At 36.5% G+C, this 20,591-nt stretch overlaps 1 protein-coding gene across 2 annotated transcripts in view; it reads left to right on the forward strand.

Moving 5' to 3' along the window:
• The window catches only part of CBLB (Cbl proto-oncogene B), a 140,109-nt gene that overhangs the window by 66,367 nt on the left and 53,151 nt on the right, over positions 1-20,591 (forward strand). For both annotated transcript variants that reach the window (XM_075034146.1, XM_075034147.1), the window contains exons 4-6: positions 3,136-3,282; positions 14,384-14,540; positions 18,632-18,753. In XM_075034146.1, the coding sequence (XP_074890247.1) occupies positions 3,136-3,282; positions 14,384-14,540; positions 18,632-18,753 (426 nt within the window). The remainder of the gene's footprint in view (positions 1-3,135; positions 3,283-14,383; positions 14,541-18,631; positions 18,754-20,591) is intronic.

A 20,591-nucleotide genomic window follows, 5' to 3' on the forward strand; every position in this document is an offset into this window, starting at 1 on the left:
TGCTAAAGATTAGTTTCTTTACAGTCTTGTGGTAGGAATGAGACCTAAAATAGGTGGCTCAGATTGACCAGTTCTTTGTCTTCCAAAGTTTATAAACCAAAGTGATGAAGCTGATGGTTTTAGTTGTTGTTTTCCAAATGAATAGGACTTGAATACCTTGTCTTACACTTGTGAGTGGAAAATAAGATGGAAAATTTTTGACACTGCTCTGTCTCTATATGAGGGAGAAAAAGGAGTCATCCTAACTTAGAAAATGGAGCCACACAGACTGCCAAGTGGATAAAGTGGAATATGTGCTTCTTGAGATGTCCTGGGAAAACCCTCCACAAGACAGCAAAAGTACACAGGCTAAAATAGACAGACATTGTCAGAAGGGTAAAATGCATGGGTAGGGAGATCACTGGCCCACCCTGATGGCATCATCTTTGCACCTTCTATAATTCTTGAAAACCATGTCTGAAATCATTGTGCTTTGTGTAACTCTGTCTCAATAAGTTACTGCAGTCTGGTATCACATGAGCATATCTAAACAAAAATGGTACAATATGTGCTTTATAGTTCCAAAGAAAAGATATGTAAGTGAAAAGTTAAGGCATGTTTTATTATGATGATTTGATACCAAAGAAGGACTTGAGGTAATCATCTGGTACAGCAAGAATCAAAATGAAGAAGGAAACAAGGCTACCGTATATATAAGTGATCAAGGATTTGTCATTTTCTGCTGCACATACATGCTGTGATGTATGTGCAGGCACCGATAAGGTTCTAGTTGGTTTCAAGTTTCAGCTTTGCAATCAGATAAAAAGAAGGTATCTTCGTTTGTTATTAAAACATTTTTTCTTATTTATACAAATACAAACAAAAAATAATTTTGATTTTTTTTTTTTAACCAACTTGTGTATTGATGCACTTAGTGACTGGTGCTGTTCAAAGAGGGAAGGAACAGGCTTTGTGATTTTGATACAGCCGTTTGGATGCATGTCTATACTGTGCATTTGCTGTTGGTTCTGGTCACGTACTGTGCAGCTATACTTAACAGGCAATGCCTGTGCATGGACGTGTGTATGCAGACTCCCCTCTGGGCGAGGAAGTGCCCCAGATGGCACCTGTACATGACTTCATCCCTTAGTTCGCTACAGGCTCAAGCTTCACGAATCCAATGAGCCCACTACATACATTTGTACCTGAAAAGAGCCCCTGCGGTGCAGTACGTTGCTAACGTAGACAGATACTTGGTGTACCAGGCAAGGGAGAGCTCTGTTCAAACTTGCACCGAATCATGTTCCCATCTGTCCCGAGTACGGAAAGCTTCTTGCTTAATCTTGGGTCTAGGGCAGACTGAGGAAGCCAAGTTAAAATAGCTGTTGCTTGCTCTCTACAGCAGGCTTGAGTTCTGAGGGGTAAAATAATAAAGAACATGTGTGTGTTATTAAAGTACAAAGGAAATAGGAAGGGGGATAGCAAGGAACAAATCCAGAAAAATAAGGAACAGTTGGGCATCATAATTGTAGACATCTGATTATACTGCAGGAATTAAAGGACTCTGAAAGAATTAGCCCTACAACCAATCTGAATATTGAGGGGAGGGAGAGTGTTTTCATCCGTGGTTTGTTTGTTTCTTTTAAATTACTTATGTTTTCAAAATAACTAGCTTTATCATAGTTTTCCTGGTAGCAAAACCTATAGCAAAATTTGCAACACAGCTTCCACAGGAATCTCTATTCTAAGTTGTTCACAAATTTAGTTTAAATAATTACTGCTTCAGTACTAAGTCGAGTGTTCTTTTAGGAAGACCCCAGGAAGTATGTTCAACTGTTCTTTTGAAATTTTGAGCATCCTGAAAGCTATTTGGTATGCATGTGTAAAAATCTATCTTAATCTTTTCATGTGGCTAGGGATTTAGGAATAAGTCTTAATTTATTTAAAATACTGTCTATAAGTAGTCATAAATTTAGGAATTTAGGATTTAGGAATAAGTCTTAATTTATTTAAAATACTGTCTATAAGTCGTCATAAATTACGTGATTGATAAGCATTTTATTATCTTTTTCATTAAATTGTTTGAGGCACTATTAAGTATTGCCTGAGACTGTGGAAGGTCAGGAATGGGCTTTTCACACAAAACACTTCTAACTCATTGAAATATTTAATTAAAATACATAAGAATACAAATTTGTCATCAGAAACTGCTCAGTCTCCTGGGTGGTCTCTATTTCATATATCAGGTGGGAAAATACCCCTTTTTTTACTGCAAGGATCATCTAAGGAATCTCCAGAAGGAAAATCTCATAAAGATTGCTTCACCCTTCTTCTCTCTCCTCTCCCCACCATCTCCCACAGATTTTTCCATACAAAATAATTATTTGTATTTAAGGATGCTATGTTCTTTGCACTACACTAAATGAGATTTCTGTGCCAAAAAAGAAATAATTTTTTATTAGCTGATACAAGTCTGGAAGTCTTACGGAAGTGAACTGATAACAAAGAAGCTTGATTTTTCTTTCTGACATGCCACTGAAAACTGAAAGCAAGTTTTAACTAAAGACAAGGCATTTAAAAACAGAATAGGAAGTAGCTGCAGTAAGGGAAAGCTGGAAAGAATAAAAAAAAAAATTGTCATAGGAAAAAAGAGTAAACCTAGTCCTGTGCTGTGTTTATATTTCTAGAAATCTGGATTGAAATAGGTTTGATGTCACACATAAAACTATATTTTAAGTTTGTTTGGTGTGTTGTTGTTTGGGTTTTTTTAATTTAAATGTATTAGTTGTCTAATTAGTATAAATTCCTGCTTCTCCAACGATTAAATGAAATAGAAATGCACAAGCTTCATCTTTATGGGGATCAGAAATTTTTCTGGAATATGCAGTTGAGAACTCAAATCTGTTCTGTTGCTGAAAAAATGATTTTATATTCGTGGAGACTTATGAAAAATACATCTTCAGAAGTGCATGGAAACACAAACTACTGAGTTGTATTTCTTTGTGTTTTCAGTTGAAAGCTCAGTGTTTTTCTTGTGTCACACAGTGATTATTATACAAGTATGTAGGATGCCTAAGATACTGAAAGAATGATTCAATTTATTCCATTTTAAGAATTTGATGTAATTTTTTTTTCCTCCCCCTATTATATCTGCAGGAGAAACCTAACAAAGCTGTCCCTCATCTTCAGCCACATGCTAGCAGAAATCAAGGCTATTTTTCCAAATGGCCAATTCCAGGGTGATAACTTTCGTATCACGAAAGCCGATGCTGCAGATTTCTGGAGAAAATTCTTTGGAGACAAGTAAGTACTAATGTTTTGCAAAGTGCTTAATTCTTTCTAATCATAAGCAGGAAAAAGAATGATATTTTCAAAAATCCAAATAATGGTTCTAAGTATGTGGGTGGGTATTTTAAAGGTAATTTCTTGTCCAAGTCTTTAAACTGACTGAAATTGCAAAATTGACTATTAACTTTTTTTTTCCCCCCAATGTTGTAATTCACTCAAAAGATGAATAAAAATGTATGGGCAGTTCTGTCAAGGGCACTTACACTCAATCATAAATTCGAGTGAAGATAGTACATTGTTTTTGTAATGTACATGGCAAATCATATCCTTTCATATTATGTATATGTGTGTATATATATATTCTACAAATGATAACCATAAAGTCTGAACTAGGAACTTGATATTGGTCTCATGGACAGTATGTTTCCTTCCCATTTTTAACTTTCTAACTACTACAATATTTAGAGGTTTTTAAGTAATTGAAATAATGTTTTTATCCCTTATTACCGAAACATTTTTCTACAACTGTACTACCTATAAAGTAGTCATAGGGGACTAATGTTTTCTTTTGTTCAAGTTCTGTTACAGAAAGAGATAGAATAATTGGAGATATATTGGAAGGTTTAATCAAAAGCAGGTTTTGGAGAGAAACTTATTATTCAAGAAAGGGTCATAAAATGATTGCTAAGTGTGACTTGTAGATACGTGATTAAATCCTTACAGCAAATGCTATATGGAAAGTGTGAAAGTAGGCAGGCATGGGTGTGGGGTTTTTTGTTTGTTTCTGGGAAACAATTTTGTTTATGGTACAGATATAGGCTAACAGAAGATGCATAGCTTCATCACTTCCTCATACGGAATGTTTATTAGCCTAACAGTGACATAAGAGGGAGGAGGCAAGAAATTTGTATATTGGACAATATAATGGAGCAGTCATTATGGTCATCAAGTCTGATAGCTTGCACAGCGTAGGCCATAGCAAGTCACGGAACAATTCCTGCAACAATCTGTTACATTTTCTGAGCAAGAGCAGCTCTTTGAGGCTTTCATTCTTTATTTAGAATACCAGTGTAGTAGGTTGGTGCTTTTGCAGATTAATTTTGTTCAGTGTGAATTTACAACAGTTTCACTTTCTTTTCTTTTTTTGCTAGTCAAAACACACCTATGATAGCTTCCAGCTTTCTGGTTTCCTTATAGCGTTATCTGGTAACTTCAGTCTTCTAACAAATTTCTTTCCCATGTAGATAATGTTAGAGTGTGATCAAGTTGCTGTATCGATCTTTTTGTTAGAGGAGAGGAATCTGACCATGTTTTGTGTTAGCCATTTTAATGTGAAGATGATCTTCAAAATACCTACAAAAGTTTAGATAAAGTTATCTGAAGGATTAATTTACATGACACGTAGGGGGATCTATCAGATGAGGCTTTTAAAAAATGTCAGTCAAAAAAAAGAAAAATGGGAGCTTTGAAAAAATTATTAATGATCATCATTGTTCAGTGTTTCTATTTTCTCTTCCTCTCTTTCTTACCTTTGCTTAGCAGCTCTGAGAATTTAAGTCTTCTCGTGGTCTTTCTCTTCTGTTGAGCTCTGTCCTTGAATGACCTTTACCAGCTGTCTTGATCGCAAATTGCATTTCTGTCATTGGGATTTACAGATCTCATCTTCTGCAAGCTGCTGTTTCTTTCTGTCATTTAATATTAACCAGTTTTATTGGCTTCCCTATTCACCATTATGTTCCTCTTTGTATTTCTCTACTAACCTGTACTTTCTGTGTGAGATTCAAATGCTTTCCTTCAAGTTTCCTTCCAATGGTCCTGCCAGTTTCCTTTTGGAGATGGCACAATAGATAGATACTTGAGGTGTCAGACAGTAGGATACTGTAACATATTAATAAGTTTTTATCAGAAAAAGGTTGGTAAGAAGAATTTTTAACTGCATTGGTCCATCTGAACAACTCGGCTCTACCCTTGCCTTTCTCTTGTTCACGCTTGACTCTTCTCTTTTGTGACTCATCCCCTGGAGCGCTTCTTTCTAATCGTTTTCAGGGCCCTAGAGCTCTTGCCATGCCTTTTATGCTTTGTTTTTTTCCTGGTTATGTAAATTTCTTCATAAAATGAGACTTTAAATATGAACTTCCCCCCCCCCCCCCCATGTACTTTGGGGGGGTGCACATTGGTTTTGGTGGGGGTTTTGTTGGTTGGTTGGTTAAAGTATCCATGCACCAAAAATGCCTAGGAATCAAGGCAGTTTGGGGATGTCAGGTTAATTACATATGTAACCTTGGTCATCTAGTATAACCTGGAAGTCTTTTGAGTTCTGTCTTGCCAGGTGCTTTACTTTCAGACCAGGTAAATAACCACTGTTATTAGTGTTCTCAGCTCTTTTCTGATAAACTGAAGCTGGTTTAGTTACCAGCTGCTTCTAAGCAGGAGCAGTTGATCTGTGCTTGGCAGCCTTGCCTTTATCTCAGATTTAGTTAATTGTGCTTAAGTAACTATAAAACATGTAACAGCATGTATGTCAAATGAACAGATGAGAAAAATGTTTATTTGGCATTATGTTTAATCTCTTCGTTAGACAAAATGCCTGAAGCTTTTTAAACATTAATTGTTTTCTGATTCATTTAGAAATATATGGCAGGTATGCCTGTTAGCAACGTCTTTTACAGTGGGCCTGTTATGACAAATTAGTTTGCAAATATTCTAGTATCACTTCCCTAGAAGCAGAGCCTACATAAAGATTTTGGGTGTTACAAACAACTGATAAAATCTGTTCCTAACCTGACCGCCTAAAGATAGACCCCTAGGACTATCTCGAACTTCCAGCTCTGGTTAGGTATGCAGTGCAGTGAAGGAGCGCAGGGGCGAACTATGTTGTATGTTCCCTGGCTGCACCTCTATTTTACAGGGCAACTCTGGACTCCTCACGTGTTTGCAAAAAGCAGCCCTTACTTCGAGGTCGCTAAGTAATGCTGCTCAAGATTAGAGCATAAGTAATAAATAAGTTGTACTGGATCTTCGCTTCTGATAGGTGAACTGTAGCACAAGAAATAATTCTGATGCATTGTTTGATCTGACTGGAAAGAGGGAATTGGAACTATTAGAGGAATTAATGATTTTTTTTCAGCATAATATTATCATAAAAATAATCTTCCTGTTTCTAAACATAATGAATTGGAAGCTTTTATGTATTCCATTTTCTGTCATTTTTTTTGTTTTTTTAATTTGAAATATTCTAAACAGCAAGAAGGAGGTCAGTAGCCATTTATGTTTTTAAGTCGACTTTTTGGTTTTCAGTTTTTGAAAATGTGACCTACACTTCCGTTTACAGAAAGCAAGATATTATAATTTGCTGAGGAACAAAATCCCAAAGATGCAATTTGCAAGAGTCCAGGTTGTAGTTTAAAAAAACCAACCAAACAAAACTGTGTCTGATTTCTTCCACTGCTCTTCCCCAGTGAATGGGGAACTTCTAATTTTGTTGGTTACATTTGTCTGTCTGAACACTTGCTGCAAAATTGACAGCTGTAACTAAGTTTATTCATCCTGTTATTAATAAGTATCATAGGATGCAGTCATTCTTTTTGTGTTTAAAGCTAGTCAGGTGTATGTTCACATGACTTCAAACTCATTAACAAAACAAATGGCTAGGCTAGCTGTTTCAAGTCTCTGATGAACACATATCTAGCTGCTCTTTGAATTTCTGTAGAAAACACAGAAGTAGAACTCAGCAAGCAATTTGAATGGTTCCATCAGAGCAATGTGCTGAGATAACTTCACACATTATTGGCCTTCAAATACCTCCTCAGCTTTTGCATTTCTGGTACACCTCTAAAAAACTTCTAGATAACGTCAGTAGCTAGAGAAGCTTAGATGCAAAATAATGCTATGGTGCTTGTGAGAGGAGCAGATACGTCGATAATGGAAATCATCAGCCCTCACATAGGCAGAGAGTGCAAAAGGAGTAAGTAGAGCCTTTACAGTTGTGAGGTTTTCCAGTATTGCATGTTTCAGAGGAGAAGGAGAAACCTTGGAAGTGATACGATGTTTGAAATGTATCTGGAGAGACTAATGTGGAGTTTAAGAATATATAGGGAGGATTGATAAATCAAGGTGGGAGATAATGAGATTTTGATTACCTGGGTGGAAGTAGAATGTGGACAGTAGCAGTATGACTAAGGAAGAAATGGAGGAATTGATTTCTCTGCAAGGGCAAAGTAGAATACGTATCCAAATTGGAGGGTAGGTGAGGAGGATAGCAGTGTCAAATAGTAGGCCCGGGATGGTTTTGGTGTATTGACTTTGTCAAGGAAGCTGATGGAGAAAAGCTATGAGGGTGATGAGGGAATAGAGAGAATTTGGGATTTGCTTTGTGAAAACAAAAATCGGGAATGAGTGAGAACTTCCCAAAGGCTGAATGACTGAAGTAGGCTGAGAATGGAGCTCTTTGGCATATTCACAGGCTATGAGGAAGAAGAGAGCCTCTTAAAGAAAACAAAGGAGCTGGCTGAAAAAGAACTAAGGAATAAGTTGACTCAAGCTTTACACCATGGTCAAGGTCAAGATTTTAGGTTAAGATTTATACCAAGAAAAAGCTTGATAGTGTCAAAAGCAGGAAAGCAGTGAAATTGGGAACGTGTGTGTTTGTTTTTTTTTTTTTTTTTTTATTTTGTATTGATTACTAGAATACAATTATTGGAGCAAGTGGTTTGAGTGGAGTGAATCTTCACCCATGGTTTACCATTATAGTTGCGCTGAAGCAAATGGTAGTTAAATGTACAGCTAAACAGTAATGTTAAATGGAACTGTGAAATTGTAAGGCATGTAATCAGCAGTTATGTTTATTTACAGATACTTTAGTAACCCCCAGTGGGTTGTAAATATGCATATAAAACATAATCTGGTATCTTCTTCATTATCCACATTTTATCACTGTATAGTGCTTGATGTTAATTTCCCCGGCTCCTTGCTCATTTTAATAGCACCTTACATCTTTTACTAGTTTTCTGTTCTGAGCAAAAATGTGCAAAATACCACTGGGAGCGATCCTGAACTGCAAAGGAGAGTGGGCGAGATGACCTAACAGATCTTTCCAGCCTCTGAATTCGAAAGCTACAGTGAAGTCATGCAGGGCTTTGTAACTATTGAAATTTGTGATTTGTGGCTGTCTTTGTGTTGCAGAATGAATCAGCAGTGAAATGTCAATGTTTTTAGGTTTTCAATTCTTCATAGTTCTGCCATTTATTTTAACTTATAAGGTTTTACTCTTCATTGTGAAACCTTAAAAAATTGAAAGCATTTCTGTTATTGTTGTCAGATAAATTGATTTACCCCCACCTTTTAATTTCTGAGGAAATAGAAATTCTTTCACTGTTAGGGTCAAACACATTACTATTTTAATGCTCTCATACTTTTTTTTTCCCCAGCTGAGGCCTGAAATGTATGTATTTTTTACAGGAATTTAGGAAAAAATGTGCCTATTGATTTCTCAGTAGCAGTTAAACAGCATATTTCAGATTGATATTCTAAATTTTGAGTAGTTGTGGTTCTGCTATGGTCAGTGCTTTTTGGCTCAGGATAGTACAGACAATAGCTTCTGTGGCTTGGGTTCAGAGAAAAAGCAGTAAAAACCAGGCAGACCACAATGCACAACAGAACTTGAAAACATTTATCTGTCCAAAAGTGAGACCTCAGATAAGCTAGGTTTTAACACCTTGTCGATGCCCTTAATTCCTGTTCCTGCTGCTAATAGTGCCCAGGAGCCCTACTGTTGCCTGAATGCTGTAAAAATATGGACTGAAGAGGTGGTCCTAGCCCAGAGAGCTCCAAACCAGAGTATAAACTGAAGTGCAAAGGGAAGCCAAAGACAGATGAAAGAGGAAGAGGCAGTGATCCGAGTGCCCTTGCCTGCATCACCGTCAAGACAGGTGTTTTGTCAACAGGAACTTTTAAAGAGAAGGAAGTAAACAGGGAACGGGGCTTTCAGAGGATGGTTCCTCCCTTGGCTGATCTGATCAGCAGCATGGGAAGTAGGCTTATTGGTACCCTTGTTTAAAAACTTGAGCTAGAGGCAGAAGGTACCATTCCCTAGGTGCTAGTGAGACATGAATCTCGCTAGATCTTTTTCATACAAATGTGAGATAAACAAGTTTGAACAAGATAATATAGAGAAGAGCTAGTCAGTGGAAAGTGCAAGATATGATTAAAAACAGAAAAGGACAACGGTCTTCACAGCTCTTCTGGGTGGCTGAGACAGGGTAAAACTGCACATACAAAGGATAGAGAAAAGAAAGTTGTAATAGTTGGCACGCGAGATTGTGAGACGGGAGAACAGATTCTCAATGGATAGGCAGGAGAGGCAATGTTTTAAGTATAAAAGGACGTGCAAAAACATGAGTGTGCTTTGGATTTGTGGTTAGAGGTCAGAGTTGGAAATATATAGATAAGTGTATCCCTTTGGGGACACTTCAGGAAATGCAGACTTCCTGCGTCCCTTAAGGAAGCACTAACATGCTGTCTCTCCAGCAATGTCCAGTTATGCAGCTTTGGAAGGGGGTATTTCTGGTGGTATATTTTCCCCATTTCATAAGGCTCACTTTCTGTCTTTTATCTTCTCTTTTCTCATGTTAGATTCATCTATATTTGTTCAGCATGATGTCACTATTTAATGATTGTACTGGCACGATATGGCAGAATTCCTTTTTTCCCTTAGGACTAAACTTCTCAAGCCTTCTGTGTGTCAATTGTTTGCTCTGCAGTTCAGAAGCAATGAAAACATGTGGCCTCTCACTTAAAACTGAAGCAGCAGTCTTAAGAAAATGCTCTGTTCAATGATGATAAACCAAAATCCACATTGCTCACTGCAGACTTGCAAAGAATGTTGTTTCTATCTGGGTCAGTATTTGCTTGAATAGTTTTGAGTTTACTCTGGATACTGTAATGCCCTTTTCATGTTATGTTCTCTGGCAACATTTGAGAGAGTCTCTTGCAAACAAAAATGTTCACTGGTACATGTTTAAAAAGTTACACAGGTACATGTTTACCTTCCTAGACATACTTGTGGTCTGCTCTGGTTCAAATGGGAGCAGTGTCACTTGACATTCCAGAAGAGCTGTATCTCTGCAGTTCTACTGAAGTGCTGTACTCCGCACGCTCAGAAAATATTTGCTTTCTCTCCAGGTTTATTTTAATGTCTTTTGCTTTTTAATAATGCAGCAACATTGAGGGAGTTTAAGAAAATCCTATGATCAGGGCAGGAGGTAAGGGAAGACTTAAATTCCTCTGCTAAATTACTTGAAAATTACATGCTGGACACTAACCCTTCTCCTTTAGGCATGTGGAAGTTGTGTGGGTGGTGTTTAAAACATTGTATTTGAGATTATAGTGTGACACTTCCCTTTGATGTGTGTCAATAACAGTAAGTAGATACCATCCTATATAAAAGTTTCCTTCATGTTCTTGTTTCCTTCTAAAATTATGTCTCTGAAGATTTTGAACTAATTGAAGGTTGTAAATAAAGTAACATGTAGCACAATAACAGTATGTACATGTAATATAGTCAGATATTTTTGTATTACTTCAGTGTCCTGTTTTTTTCCCCCAAATTACATTATAAAAAGAGAAACTGTTACCAAAGCTCTGGGTATATCTGTCCATAATATGTGCATGTCTAGTGGGGCTCTTAACTTTGGGCATCAAACATTGGAAGGAAGTACTATGTAATAGCACCCACTTACCTGAGATATTTCTCTTCTGGAGTCATGTGTGCTCCACTGCAAGGGATAGCTCACGTAACTCCAATTAAATACCTGAAATACCAAGACACTGCACTTGCCCAACCTAATTCTATCGAGAACTAATGTTACCGGGATGTCAAATCACATCTTTCTGATGAGCTGTAGTAGAGCTGACTAACTCGTCTCCTCCTAGACAAGTGTCCACAGGTCAGTGTAATAGCAAGAGGCATGTGCAGAATACCTGCCAGCCTCTAATGCAGGGTATCATTAGGGCATGATGCAACAAATATTACAAGGACAAAGATGACTGAAAATATTTATAGGCGATACCTTCTATGGTTAAGGAACTGAACGCTGCAGGCAGCATTTCATTCCAAACAGGATCCTATTTTTTCTTTCTATAAAGGCAATGTTTTTTTTCTGTTTAAAAAAGTATGTATATATTTAAACAACATCTAAGCATGCTATTAACTAGGACAGTCCCATTCTCAACCTTGGCTTGATTGGTCCTGTTTCCTTCCCCTTCCCACTGCCCCTGCCACCTCCCCAAACAATTAAAATAACTCTTTAGATTTGAATAATGAAAAGTTGCCTTCAAAGGCTGTATATCCTCTAAAACACAAGAAAGCAACAGCAGTGAAATGTTAGTTCAAACAGAAACTCAACTTGCAAGCTGTCTACAAAAACCTCTTTTTCCCCCTCATCGCTGTAGGAAGCATTCTGTGTGTGACCCCCTCCTAGATCTCTGCCAGAGGAGAGTGTTTCTCAGTGTGCCTGGAAGGTCACCAGATTTCAGTGCTGTAGGAGCCGGAGGAAAGGATGTTGCAGAATCCTTCACCTTGTGCAGACTCGGTAACACCCTCCTTTTGAGTGAGTGCGGGCTGTCTGCAAGGTCTCAAAAGAGTGCAGCAATTTGTATATATAAACTGGAGAGAGGCATTGGGGAAAAAATGATCCCTTGGCTGGTGCTGTTTCAAAGTATTTAGGACTGATAGCTGTATAAAAGTAACTGCTGAGAAATAGGAGTTCATGTGTTTCAACAACCAATTCTCACCTTTATTTAAGAAAGCAGAAGATAAAAGACCTATTCCACAAAGCTGCAGAAAAAAATCTGCTGGATTTAGTGAATTTTAAATTGGGGCCACCACTTTTTTGGACACTTGTTCTTGGAGAAGTCCCACAAAATAACTTGGGATGTTGCTTCATTAGCTAGTCACTCATTTCCCACCATCTGGTTTCTGTCTTAGCCAAAGAGCTAGCCAAAAGAGCTCTAAAAACATATTCTCCTGAAGACTTTTGTTTGTTTTCTCTGTTGTTGTTGGGGGTTTTGGGGTGCAGGGTGTTAGTGAATAGATGGCAAAAGATCCTGCTTCCTACTTACTAATTGCATGTAATGAGCATGTTTTCATGAAACTGTGTAGGCAAGGCATGAAAAAGCAGTTCTTAAGGTATATTATGGCTATAATAATTCCTGGTAGATTCTCTGTTGGTTTTTATTTAAGGGTTATTCTCTTAACCTTTAAAAAACAAAACAAAACAACAAACTAAACCCCCAAACAGCCCCTTCCCCTCAACACCCCCCCCCCCGCCCCCCGCCCCACACGCCCAACAAAAAACACCTTTTCTAACCCCATTTCAGCATGATCCCAGTGTAACCCGGTAATCATTTAGGGTGGTTTACAAAGGAAAACATTTCAGAGCCAGGGTTACAGGAACTAAATAAGCAGTAGGCACTTGAACTAAGACAACTTTAACACCACAAAAGCACTGACGTTTTCCAACTTTGTTCTCTGAACTTAGTGCAATGTTTCATTCTCTCTTTACCATAATCAAAATTTGATGTGCATTCTTTCTTAAATGGCATCTGATGTGGTATCTCTCTTCAGCTCTTTGTGGTTTCCTGTTTTTCGTACACAGATGAAAGTATCTGCTGAGATCTATTAAATTTCACATTTATGACTTTCTCAATATAAGCCTCCAAGTAAAAAATAGATTTCTTTGCACTTACAAATGTAGTGAATGCCTGATGCAGTGGAAATACAGGAGTGTGTTTTTAGTGTTGTACTTCAAATTACTACTTGTTTTAATTTAGATTAACTGCATAATACTTATAATGCAGGGCCAACTTAATACAGTTGGTCTTTTTTTGTCTTTTTTTTTTTTTCTTTTCCCCAGAGTACTGTGAGTCCAAGTAATATACATTTCCACATAAGAAAATAGTTAGAAAAACTGGAATAAAGTACTCTGGCTCTTTTAAAAATAAGGCAATGTGAAGTAATAAGAATTGGAAGAAATATTGATGTGTTTGTGAAGCCTGTATCGTCATTTTAGCAGTTATTAACAAAATATTACTGTGAATATGTGAGGTCTTGTTAAATCCCCAAAATAGTTCTATATTGGTTAATAGTTATATTTTGGTTAATTAAAATGTTTTTAAAATATCATATAATCTGCTTTCGATGTGAGGCAGAACTATTTTAAGAGAAGGTGTTATGGCTTTGCAAAATTTGGGTTTCACCCGAATGACATGAGAAGAATAATTGCTATCGTTGAACAATTTCTCATAGTTTTGAGAGTGGTGAAGTAGAGCACTTTCAAGTGATCAGCCTCTTGTTAGATTCCAAATAGAAGCACTTGATTGGCGAAATAACTAATCTGCATTCTCTCCGACTATGCAAATAGAAACTGAATTTGACAGAACACGGTTTTGTATTGGAGAAGATGATTTTAATTTCCTTCTATTCTGATTTCCTACCTTTTCCCACATTCACTACTGTCTGAAAATACTCCTATCCTGCAAGAATGTGTGAAGGTCAAGAACTGAGATGATGTTTCTTCTAATATTTATGTAACTGTCATGGGCTATAACAGGCCTTGGACCAGTATCAGTGGTATCTGGTTGATTGGTCAAGTAGCATGATAGCAGTGTTTATGAGATTCAGCTATAAAAAAATGTCATCACAGTAGATACCAAATTGATGCTTATCATTCTGAGAAGAGAGGCTGTGAAGAAAGTAGTTCTTTACCACACACAGAGCTGGTCCTTTACATTATCTTTGAGAGGGTGTGAGATTGGTTGCTACACCTGCTTGGTAGGATATTTCAGTTTCTGAAGTGTACTTTTTGTCATCATCCTAAGGAAGCTTGAATATTTATCGTTGTAAAATAAGTGACACTTTGTTTGACTGTTTAGAGGAAGGTAAACTGTTCTTTCATTTGCTTAGGCTGCTTTCAGAAATCTTGATTTACTTTTTTTTTTGTCTGTAAAGAAACCAAATTAATGTTCCAGTTCTTTAGAAGTCCAGTTCTGATGTCTAAATAAGGTATCAAATCTTAAATATGTGGTTTTATTAAATTTATTATTTCCAACCCTCTCACAGAACTATAGTGCCATGGAAAGTGTTCAGGCAGTGCCTTCATGAAGTTCATCAGATAAGCTCTGGTTTGGAAGCAATGGCTCTTAAATCTACTATTGACTTGACCTGCAATGACTACATTTCAATTTTTGAATTTGATATCTTCACTAGATTATTTCAGGTAAGATTTGAAAATTTTAGATACTTGTATGAATTTGAGAAGTTTAGTGCCCTAAAGCAAGTACCTGTGGGTCAAGGAAGCAGATTTAAAAAAAAAAAATGAAATAACTGAAACACTAGAATTCAGAAATAAATTGTGCATTTTTTTTAGTCCTTTAGAGATGTTTGGAGTATCAACACCTACATCTGAAAAACTGAAAACATCCAGCAACACCTGCTTCATTTCTGCACATATTTAGTATGATTGCAATATCTTTGTGTTTGCTGCTTACTTATTTTTCACTGTTCTTAAATACATTCCTAGAAAGGTGGAGCTTCAGGTACTTACCTATGTCTTACTTGCATTTTCATTGTGCTTTTGTATCTATATATAATTATACGAAGTGTTTCTACAAGCACATAAGGAGAGCAGCATAGGACTTTTTTTAGGCTAAATGTAGGCCTAACTTTTCTTTATGAACATATTTTTGCCATTAATGCTTTGCTCTTTATTTACAATAAGGGTCTATCTTTGGCAATAGCATTAATTGTATTATTTTAAATAGGTAATATTTATCTGAAATAAGCTTGTATATGTGTTATGTGCCTCTGTTAAGCTTGTGTCCCTTCTGTAGAACATACTTGAAGTATTTTAGTCAATATAGAAGGCTGTGCTGGTTTTCACCCACGTTAGATGTATTGATTCTGAATTTGTCACTTTGGATATTTCTTTTGTATATAGGAATCTTTGAGGTACATGACCGTATGTTTGATTTTTTACTTTCTTTACCCCACACAGTGATTAAACGGGTGCACAGCCTCAATTTGCACCAGGAGAGGTTTAGACTGGATATTAGGAAAAATTTCTTCACTGAAAGGGTTGTCAAGCACTTAGGGGCATGGTTTAGTGGGGCACTTGGCAGTCCTAGGTTAACAGTTGGACTTAATGATCTTAAAGGTCTTTTCCAACCTAAATGATTCTATGATTATTCTTTAGCCTGCTGGAGATACGTTCAAAATACCAATTTTATGTCAAAGCCTGGGCCATATGTTTGTTCTGTCTTCCATGTTATTCTGTGATAATCTGTTTAGCTTTCTTGGTTTTGCTATTATGGGAAAGGGTACCATTATGAAGTTGATATTAAGATTTGGCAGGAGATGATTAATGGTTTTAGTTTAGAGAGTTTTGATTTTGATCATGTCTTCTCCACTCTGAGTCAAAACTGTATCAAAGTTGAAAATGCTATGGTGTAAGTAATCTCTCTGTTTAATTTAACCACAAACATTGGTCACTTATTAAAACACACACAGGTTATGGAAGTTTGAACAAAACTTTGGGGGTTCTCTTTGAGATAATAAACTAGAGAATATAGATCATTGTACTTCGTGCTGCTTTAGCAAAATCCCCCTAAGCTTTGCCCTTTATGTGGAGCTTGATATGATCAAGCATTCTTGTGTGAACATTGCTGCCTTGGGATCAGTTTCTACTCTGTCAAAGTGTCTCTCTTTTATTCAGTATTTGGCAAAATAATACTGTGTCCAGGTTAGTAATCAAGCCCAAATCTTGATCGCAGACTTGACTGTAACATGTATCACTGAAGTGCATTTACATAAGGTTCCGTTCTGTAGGATTCTTTTCCCCTAAGCATTCTGCTTACTAATAACAGCAGGGTTTGGGTTTTTTTTGTTTTGTTTTAATCAGTACATCAAATAAAAAATTAAATGAGAAGTCAGTGATCTGAGAAGTAACAGTTTGTTCTGACCCTATGTGGGGTCCTATAGATTGCGTCAAACTTCAGGACAGAAGCCTCGTGAGACTTATTTTTGTTGGTCTGTAGGCCAATGAATATCTGTTTGCATTAGTTTCTTTGTGAGGCCATTGCTGGTTTGATTCATTACCATGCCTTGGGCTAGAAAAGGGGATTAGCAGTACTGATATATGTAAGGAGAGAAGACTGGTTAGGATTAATTTTTAATTTAACAAAGCAGCAGAGAGAGAATTTTTGCCAAACAGATTACCAACTGGTGCAATAGCTGCGTAACTGTTGAAGTGAACTTGCACTGAACTTGGTCTGAGAACCTCTCCCGGAGGTTACATTTTGCTTCTCTAGTTTTTAAACAGCTTCTGTAACTATGTATGCATACACCCACGGAGAGAAAATCCCAATTGTTTAAGTAATCAAAATACTGTTTTGCCAACTGTGGGTTGTGTTACAGAAAAGCTACGTTTATAATGATGCTTATTCACAGAAGAAAGCAAGACTACTTTTTATGGAGATCCTGTAAAAGTGAAGTTGCTCCCCCTGCCTCCCCATTGTATGCATGCACATCTTTAAGTGCTGTGTCCTCTGACCAGAAGTTAGCATGGCAGAATATGTAGGTGCTTTGAAGGAAAGGAACTTCATTCTGTCACTGTTACCACATTCAGTTAAGTTGTCCTTTTATGCAAAAATATTTCCACAGAAGAGAAAGCCTACAAATCTTTTTCCATTTCACATTTCTGCTTTGTAATACTCTGTGTTGCTGTGCACAAGGCAAGCCATGAGTTTTTGCCCTTTGATTTTTCAGTCGTACTGTCACATCGTTTTCTAGGTATAACAGTGGTGTGATAGTCAGTAGAGAGTCCGAGCACTTGAAGAAGATACTGTCTGTCACCTTAGCAGCTTGATGGTTGTGATTAACCAAGGAATTTGCACACTACTTGAATTTATTTCATAATGTACTGTAGCAAGCCTTTCTATTACCACAGTCCAACAAGACATCCAAGTACTGAGTGTTTGATCATCTTTTTTGATTTACATGCATGCACTTGAGTAACACAACAGGAGAAGGAACATTGTGTTTTTGTGAAGAAAGTGTCACTGTTGGTGTGGTGAAAGGGGAAGAGTCAACTCACTTTTTTCTCTAGTTAGGGCAACTAAAATTTTTCATGTGATGAAGCCTCCTGGCATCTATCTTTGGTGAGGGTGCAGACAGCAGCTGGCAAGATGCAGTGTTGCATCTAGGACTGTGATTTTTTTTTTTTCTCTCCTTTCTTCTGTACAAATTTGAGCACTTGAGGTTCCTTACGGCCTCTGTATTGAAACCTTACTGTTCTATTTCATGTGTCTGATTTGAAGAGGTATTAATTCTAAAATAAAACAGGTCTTCATCCATGTTTAAGTAGTGGTTAGGGTTTGTCTGGGAAATGTATCATAATCTCAAACAGAACTATTACGATGCTGTGCTCAAGTGTCACACAGGCATTTCATCTCTGCCTTACTTGCCCTTAGAAGTCCTTTAAAGGGAAATTGCAGGGCACACAAGAACACTAGCGTCTTTTCCTGTGTTGCTTAACTTTACCTGCCTTGATCTTTTGACAAATACATAAAAAAATCTCCAAACCATTCAGAGGTGTTTTCTTGTCTCTCCAGATGCTGGCAATGAACACTTAATACATTTGTATTAATCCACTACTTAAAAATTATCCTTCATTTACAGTAAAGGACTGTTCTGTGTTCTTCAAAGTGATAGCGTATCAGGCATGTTTCACTGAGTTTTCTAAAGCATTTGCTATTCAGGTCAGCAAAGATTGTTATGAAGTGCTGTCAATATTTGTTTGGTTTTCTGGCTGTAATACCATTATCGTAACTGAAGAAACCAAGAATTAGAGAATAAGAAAAGGAATGACAGCTCAAATTAGTGCCTTTATTAAGCTTCATTTGCTAGTGTTACTTATTATTAACTATGAAAATGCCTCAGGACCTCTGAAGAATAGGCTTAATTGTGTTTTTATTAAACCATCATGGAGCCATACTCTTAAGGTTCTAAACTAAACATGATGTTTAATATTTTATGTAGCTACAAATCAGAGATACCTTAAATTCCATGTCTTCAAAATCTTTATCCAAATAGTAGCACTTGATGGTCTTGGAATAATTCTTTTGAAGGAACCCTTCTAGCAAATCTAGATATATAGAACAATCTTTTGTACTGTTTAGACCTTAACCAAAGTGCGTATTTTTAAGCTGAAGCTAAACCACTGTAGGCCCCTCTGACAAATTGACTTGAGTTTTATTAGAAATACATAACTACCTAGCTGCATTTGTTTAATTGTTTGTGTTCTCTTTTTAGCCATGGGGTTCAATCTTAAGGAATTGGAACTTCTTAGCTGTGACGCATCCTGGATATATGGCATTCCTCACATATGATGAAGTGAAAGCAAGGTTACAAAAATACAGCACTAAGCCTGGGAGGTGAGAGGTTTTGCTGATTATTGCTTTCCAGTTAAACTTGCTGTCTCAGAAGCTACAAAATTATTCTATGTTCATACTTCCATATAGTGTGATACTTACACTCACTGAAATATTGCAGGAGTGAATTTTTTGCCTTTTCTTTTTTAAACAGCGAATCGGAGAAATAGTAGGGGTTATTTTTATACTTGTGATTTTATTTGTATCAAAATATATTTTTTAAAATAGTTTAATACTAAAGCTTGGAACTCCACATTAAAAAAATGCTGACCTTTTAAATTTTAAGACATAGGAATTTTGTAACCATGATCTGGTTTTTATGCCATAGTTCTTGTACAGTGAGGTGAAGCAATAAATACTGTATTAGCACACGAAAGTCTAAATAAGTACAAGTAAACAGAATAAAAATTGAAATTACACTGCTTGTCCTTTCTTCTTCTGAATTAGGTATAAAAAGCAATGCATTCTTGAAAAGCATATTTGAAAATATAATTTGTTTTTCAAAATTTGCATTGAATTGTTGCTTAATAGTGAAGTAAAAATCATCTTAACATCTTTCATGGTAGCACACAAATTATGAATTTAGTCAGTGCTTATGTGTTCCTTTTATGTTCTTTTTTATTTTTAATTTGCCAGTAATGTTTCTATATCACAAAGTCTACACCTAGAAAAGGAATCTGTCAGATTAAATATCATGACATGTAGAGTGTTAAAATAATTTTTAAGTGGTACTATACATACTGAATTATTCAAACTGAAATTTTACTGTTTATGACACTTCTGTTGTCCTGGTTTTTTTCTTCTCTCAGATTGGAGAAATAAAAATTCATTAATGAGTTTAGTTCTGTATTAGTTAACTTTTATTTTGCTACTTCTGCCTTTCAGTTACAAAGCATTTTTTCTCTAATGTCTAGTTGTCTAGCTTTGCTGCAGGATCATATGTGTACATGAAGTGCATCATGTTGAAACCTGTATACCCACATTCTGTACTTGGTTTCTTTTGATTTTTTAGCAAACAATATACTGTATCTTGTTAAGTTACCTGACTGGTTAAGTGCATATATACAAGAATCTTGTGGTTCCAGTAGAATAACATTGATGTTTAGCTTGGCACTCCTGAACACTACTACGGAAGTCAGATAACAAGGTTGATTTTGAGAGTGGTTGCTATACTTAGTGGTTTCTCTATTAGGATTCTGGTTCTGTGATTGTAAAAGAGAAGTAATAAAGAAATTATCCAAAGTTGCCTTTAAGTTCTTTGTAAATAGACAGTTTTAAGATAACTTTCTATTGCATATCAGAAAATGACTTTCTGAATTGCTTAGGTGAAATGCTGGAGTGTGAAAGAGGAGATAGGAAGTAAAATTGCGGCTTTAATCTGTCTAAAACATTCTGGAAATTACAAGATTCTGTTCAAATGAATAGTTGCTACTTCAGTGTAATATTGGCCCTATTGAAGGTTGTAAGAGCTATGCCAAACTTTAGGGAGGCTAAGATTTCTCATTTTAAACAGTTTGGAAGCAAATAAAATATTGATGTATAATTAAGAAAAGCTGCTCTGTAATACAAAATTGAGTTTGTGGTATTTCACTGTGGGATGCTTTTCTAAGTGAGGTTTTTGCATATGAAATGGTGTCTGACATGAGTGGGACTACAGTTTTTAGTAAGAAGAACTAAACATGCCCAATACTATTGCCTATCATGTTCCTTTTCCTCCTACTGTGCTCCCTATCTACATTATGTTTACTCCCACCTGTTACACACAGAAGTTGGGTTGGTATTAGCTGGTATTTTCTGAAGGAGTAGTGTTGTTTCTTTTGTCCTGTTTAATTCCACTGGTA

Source organism: Buteo buteo, chromosome 8, assembly GCF_964188355.1.
Source record: "Buteo buteo chromosome 8, bButBut1.hap1.1, whole genome shotgun sequence".
Lineage (NCBI taxonomy): Eukaryota > Metazoa > Chordata > Aves > Accipitriformes > Accipitridae > Buteo > Buteo buteo.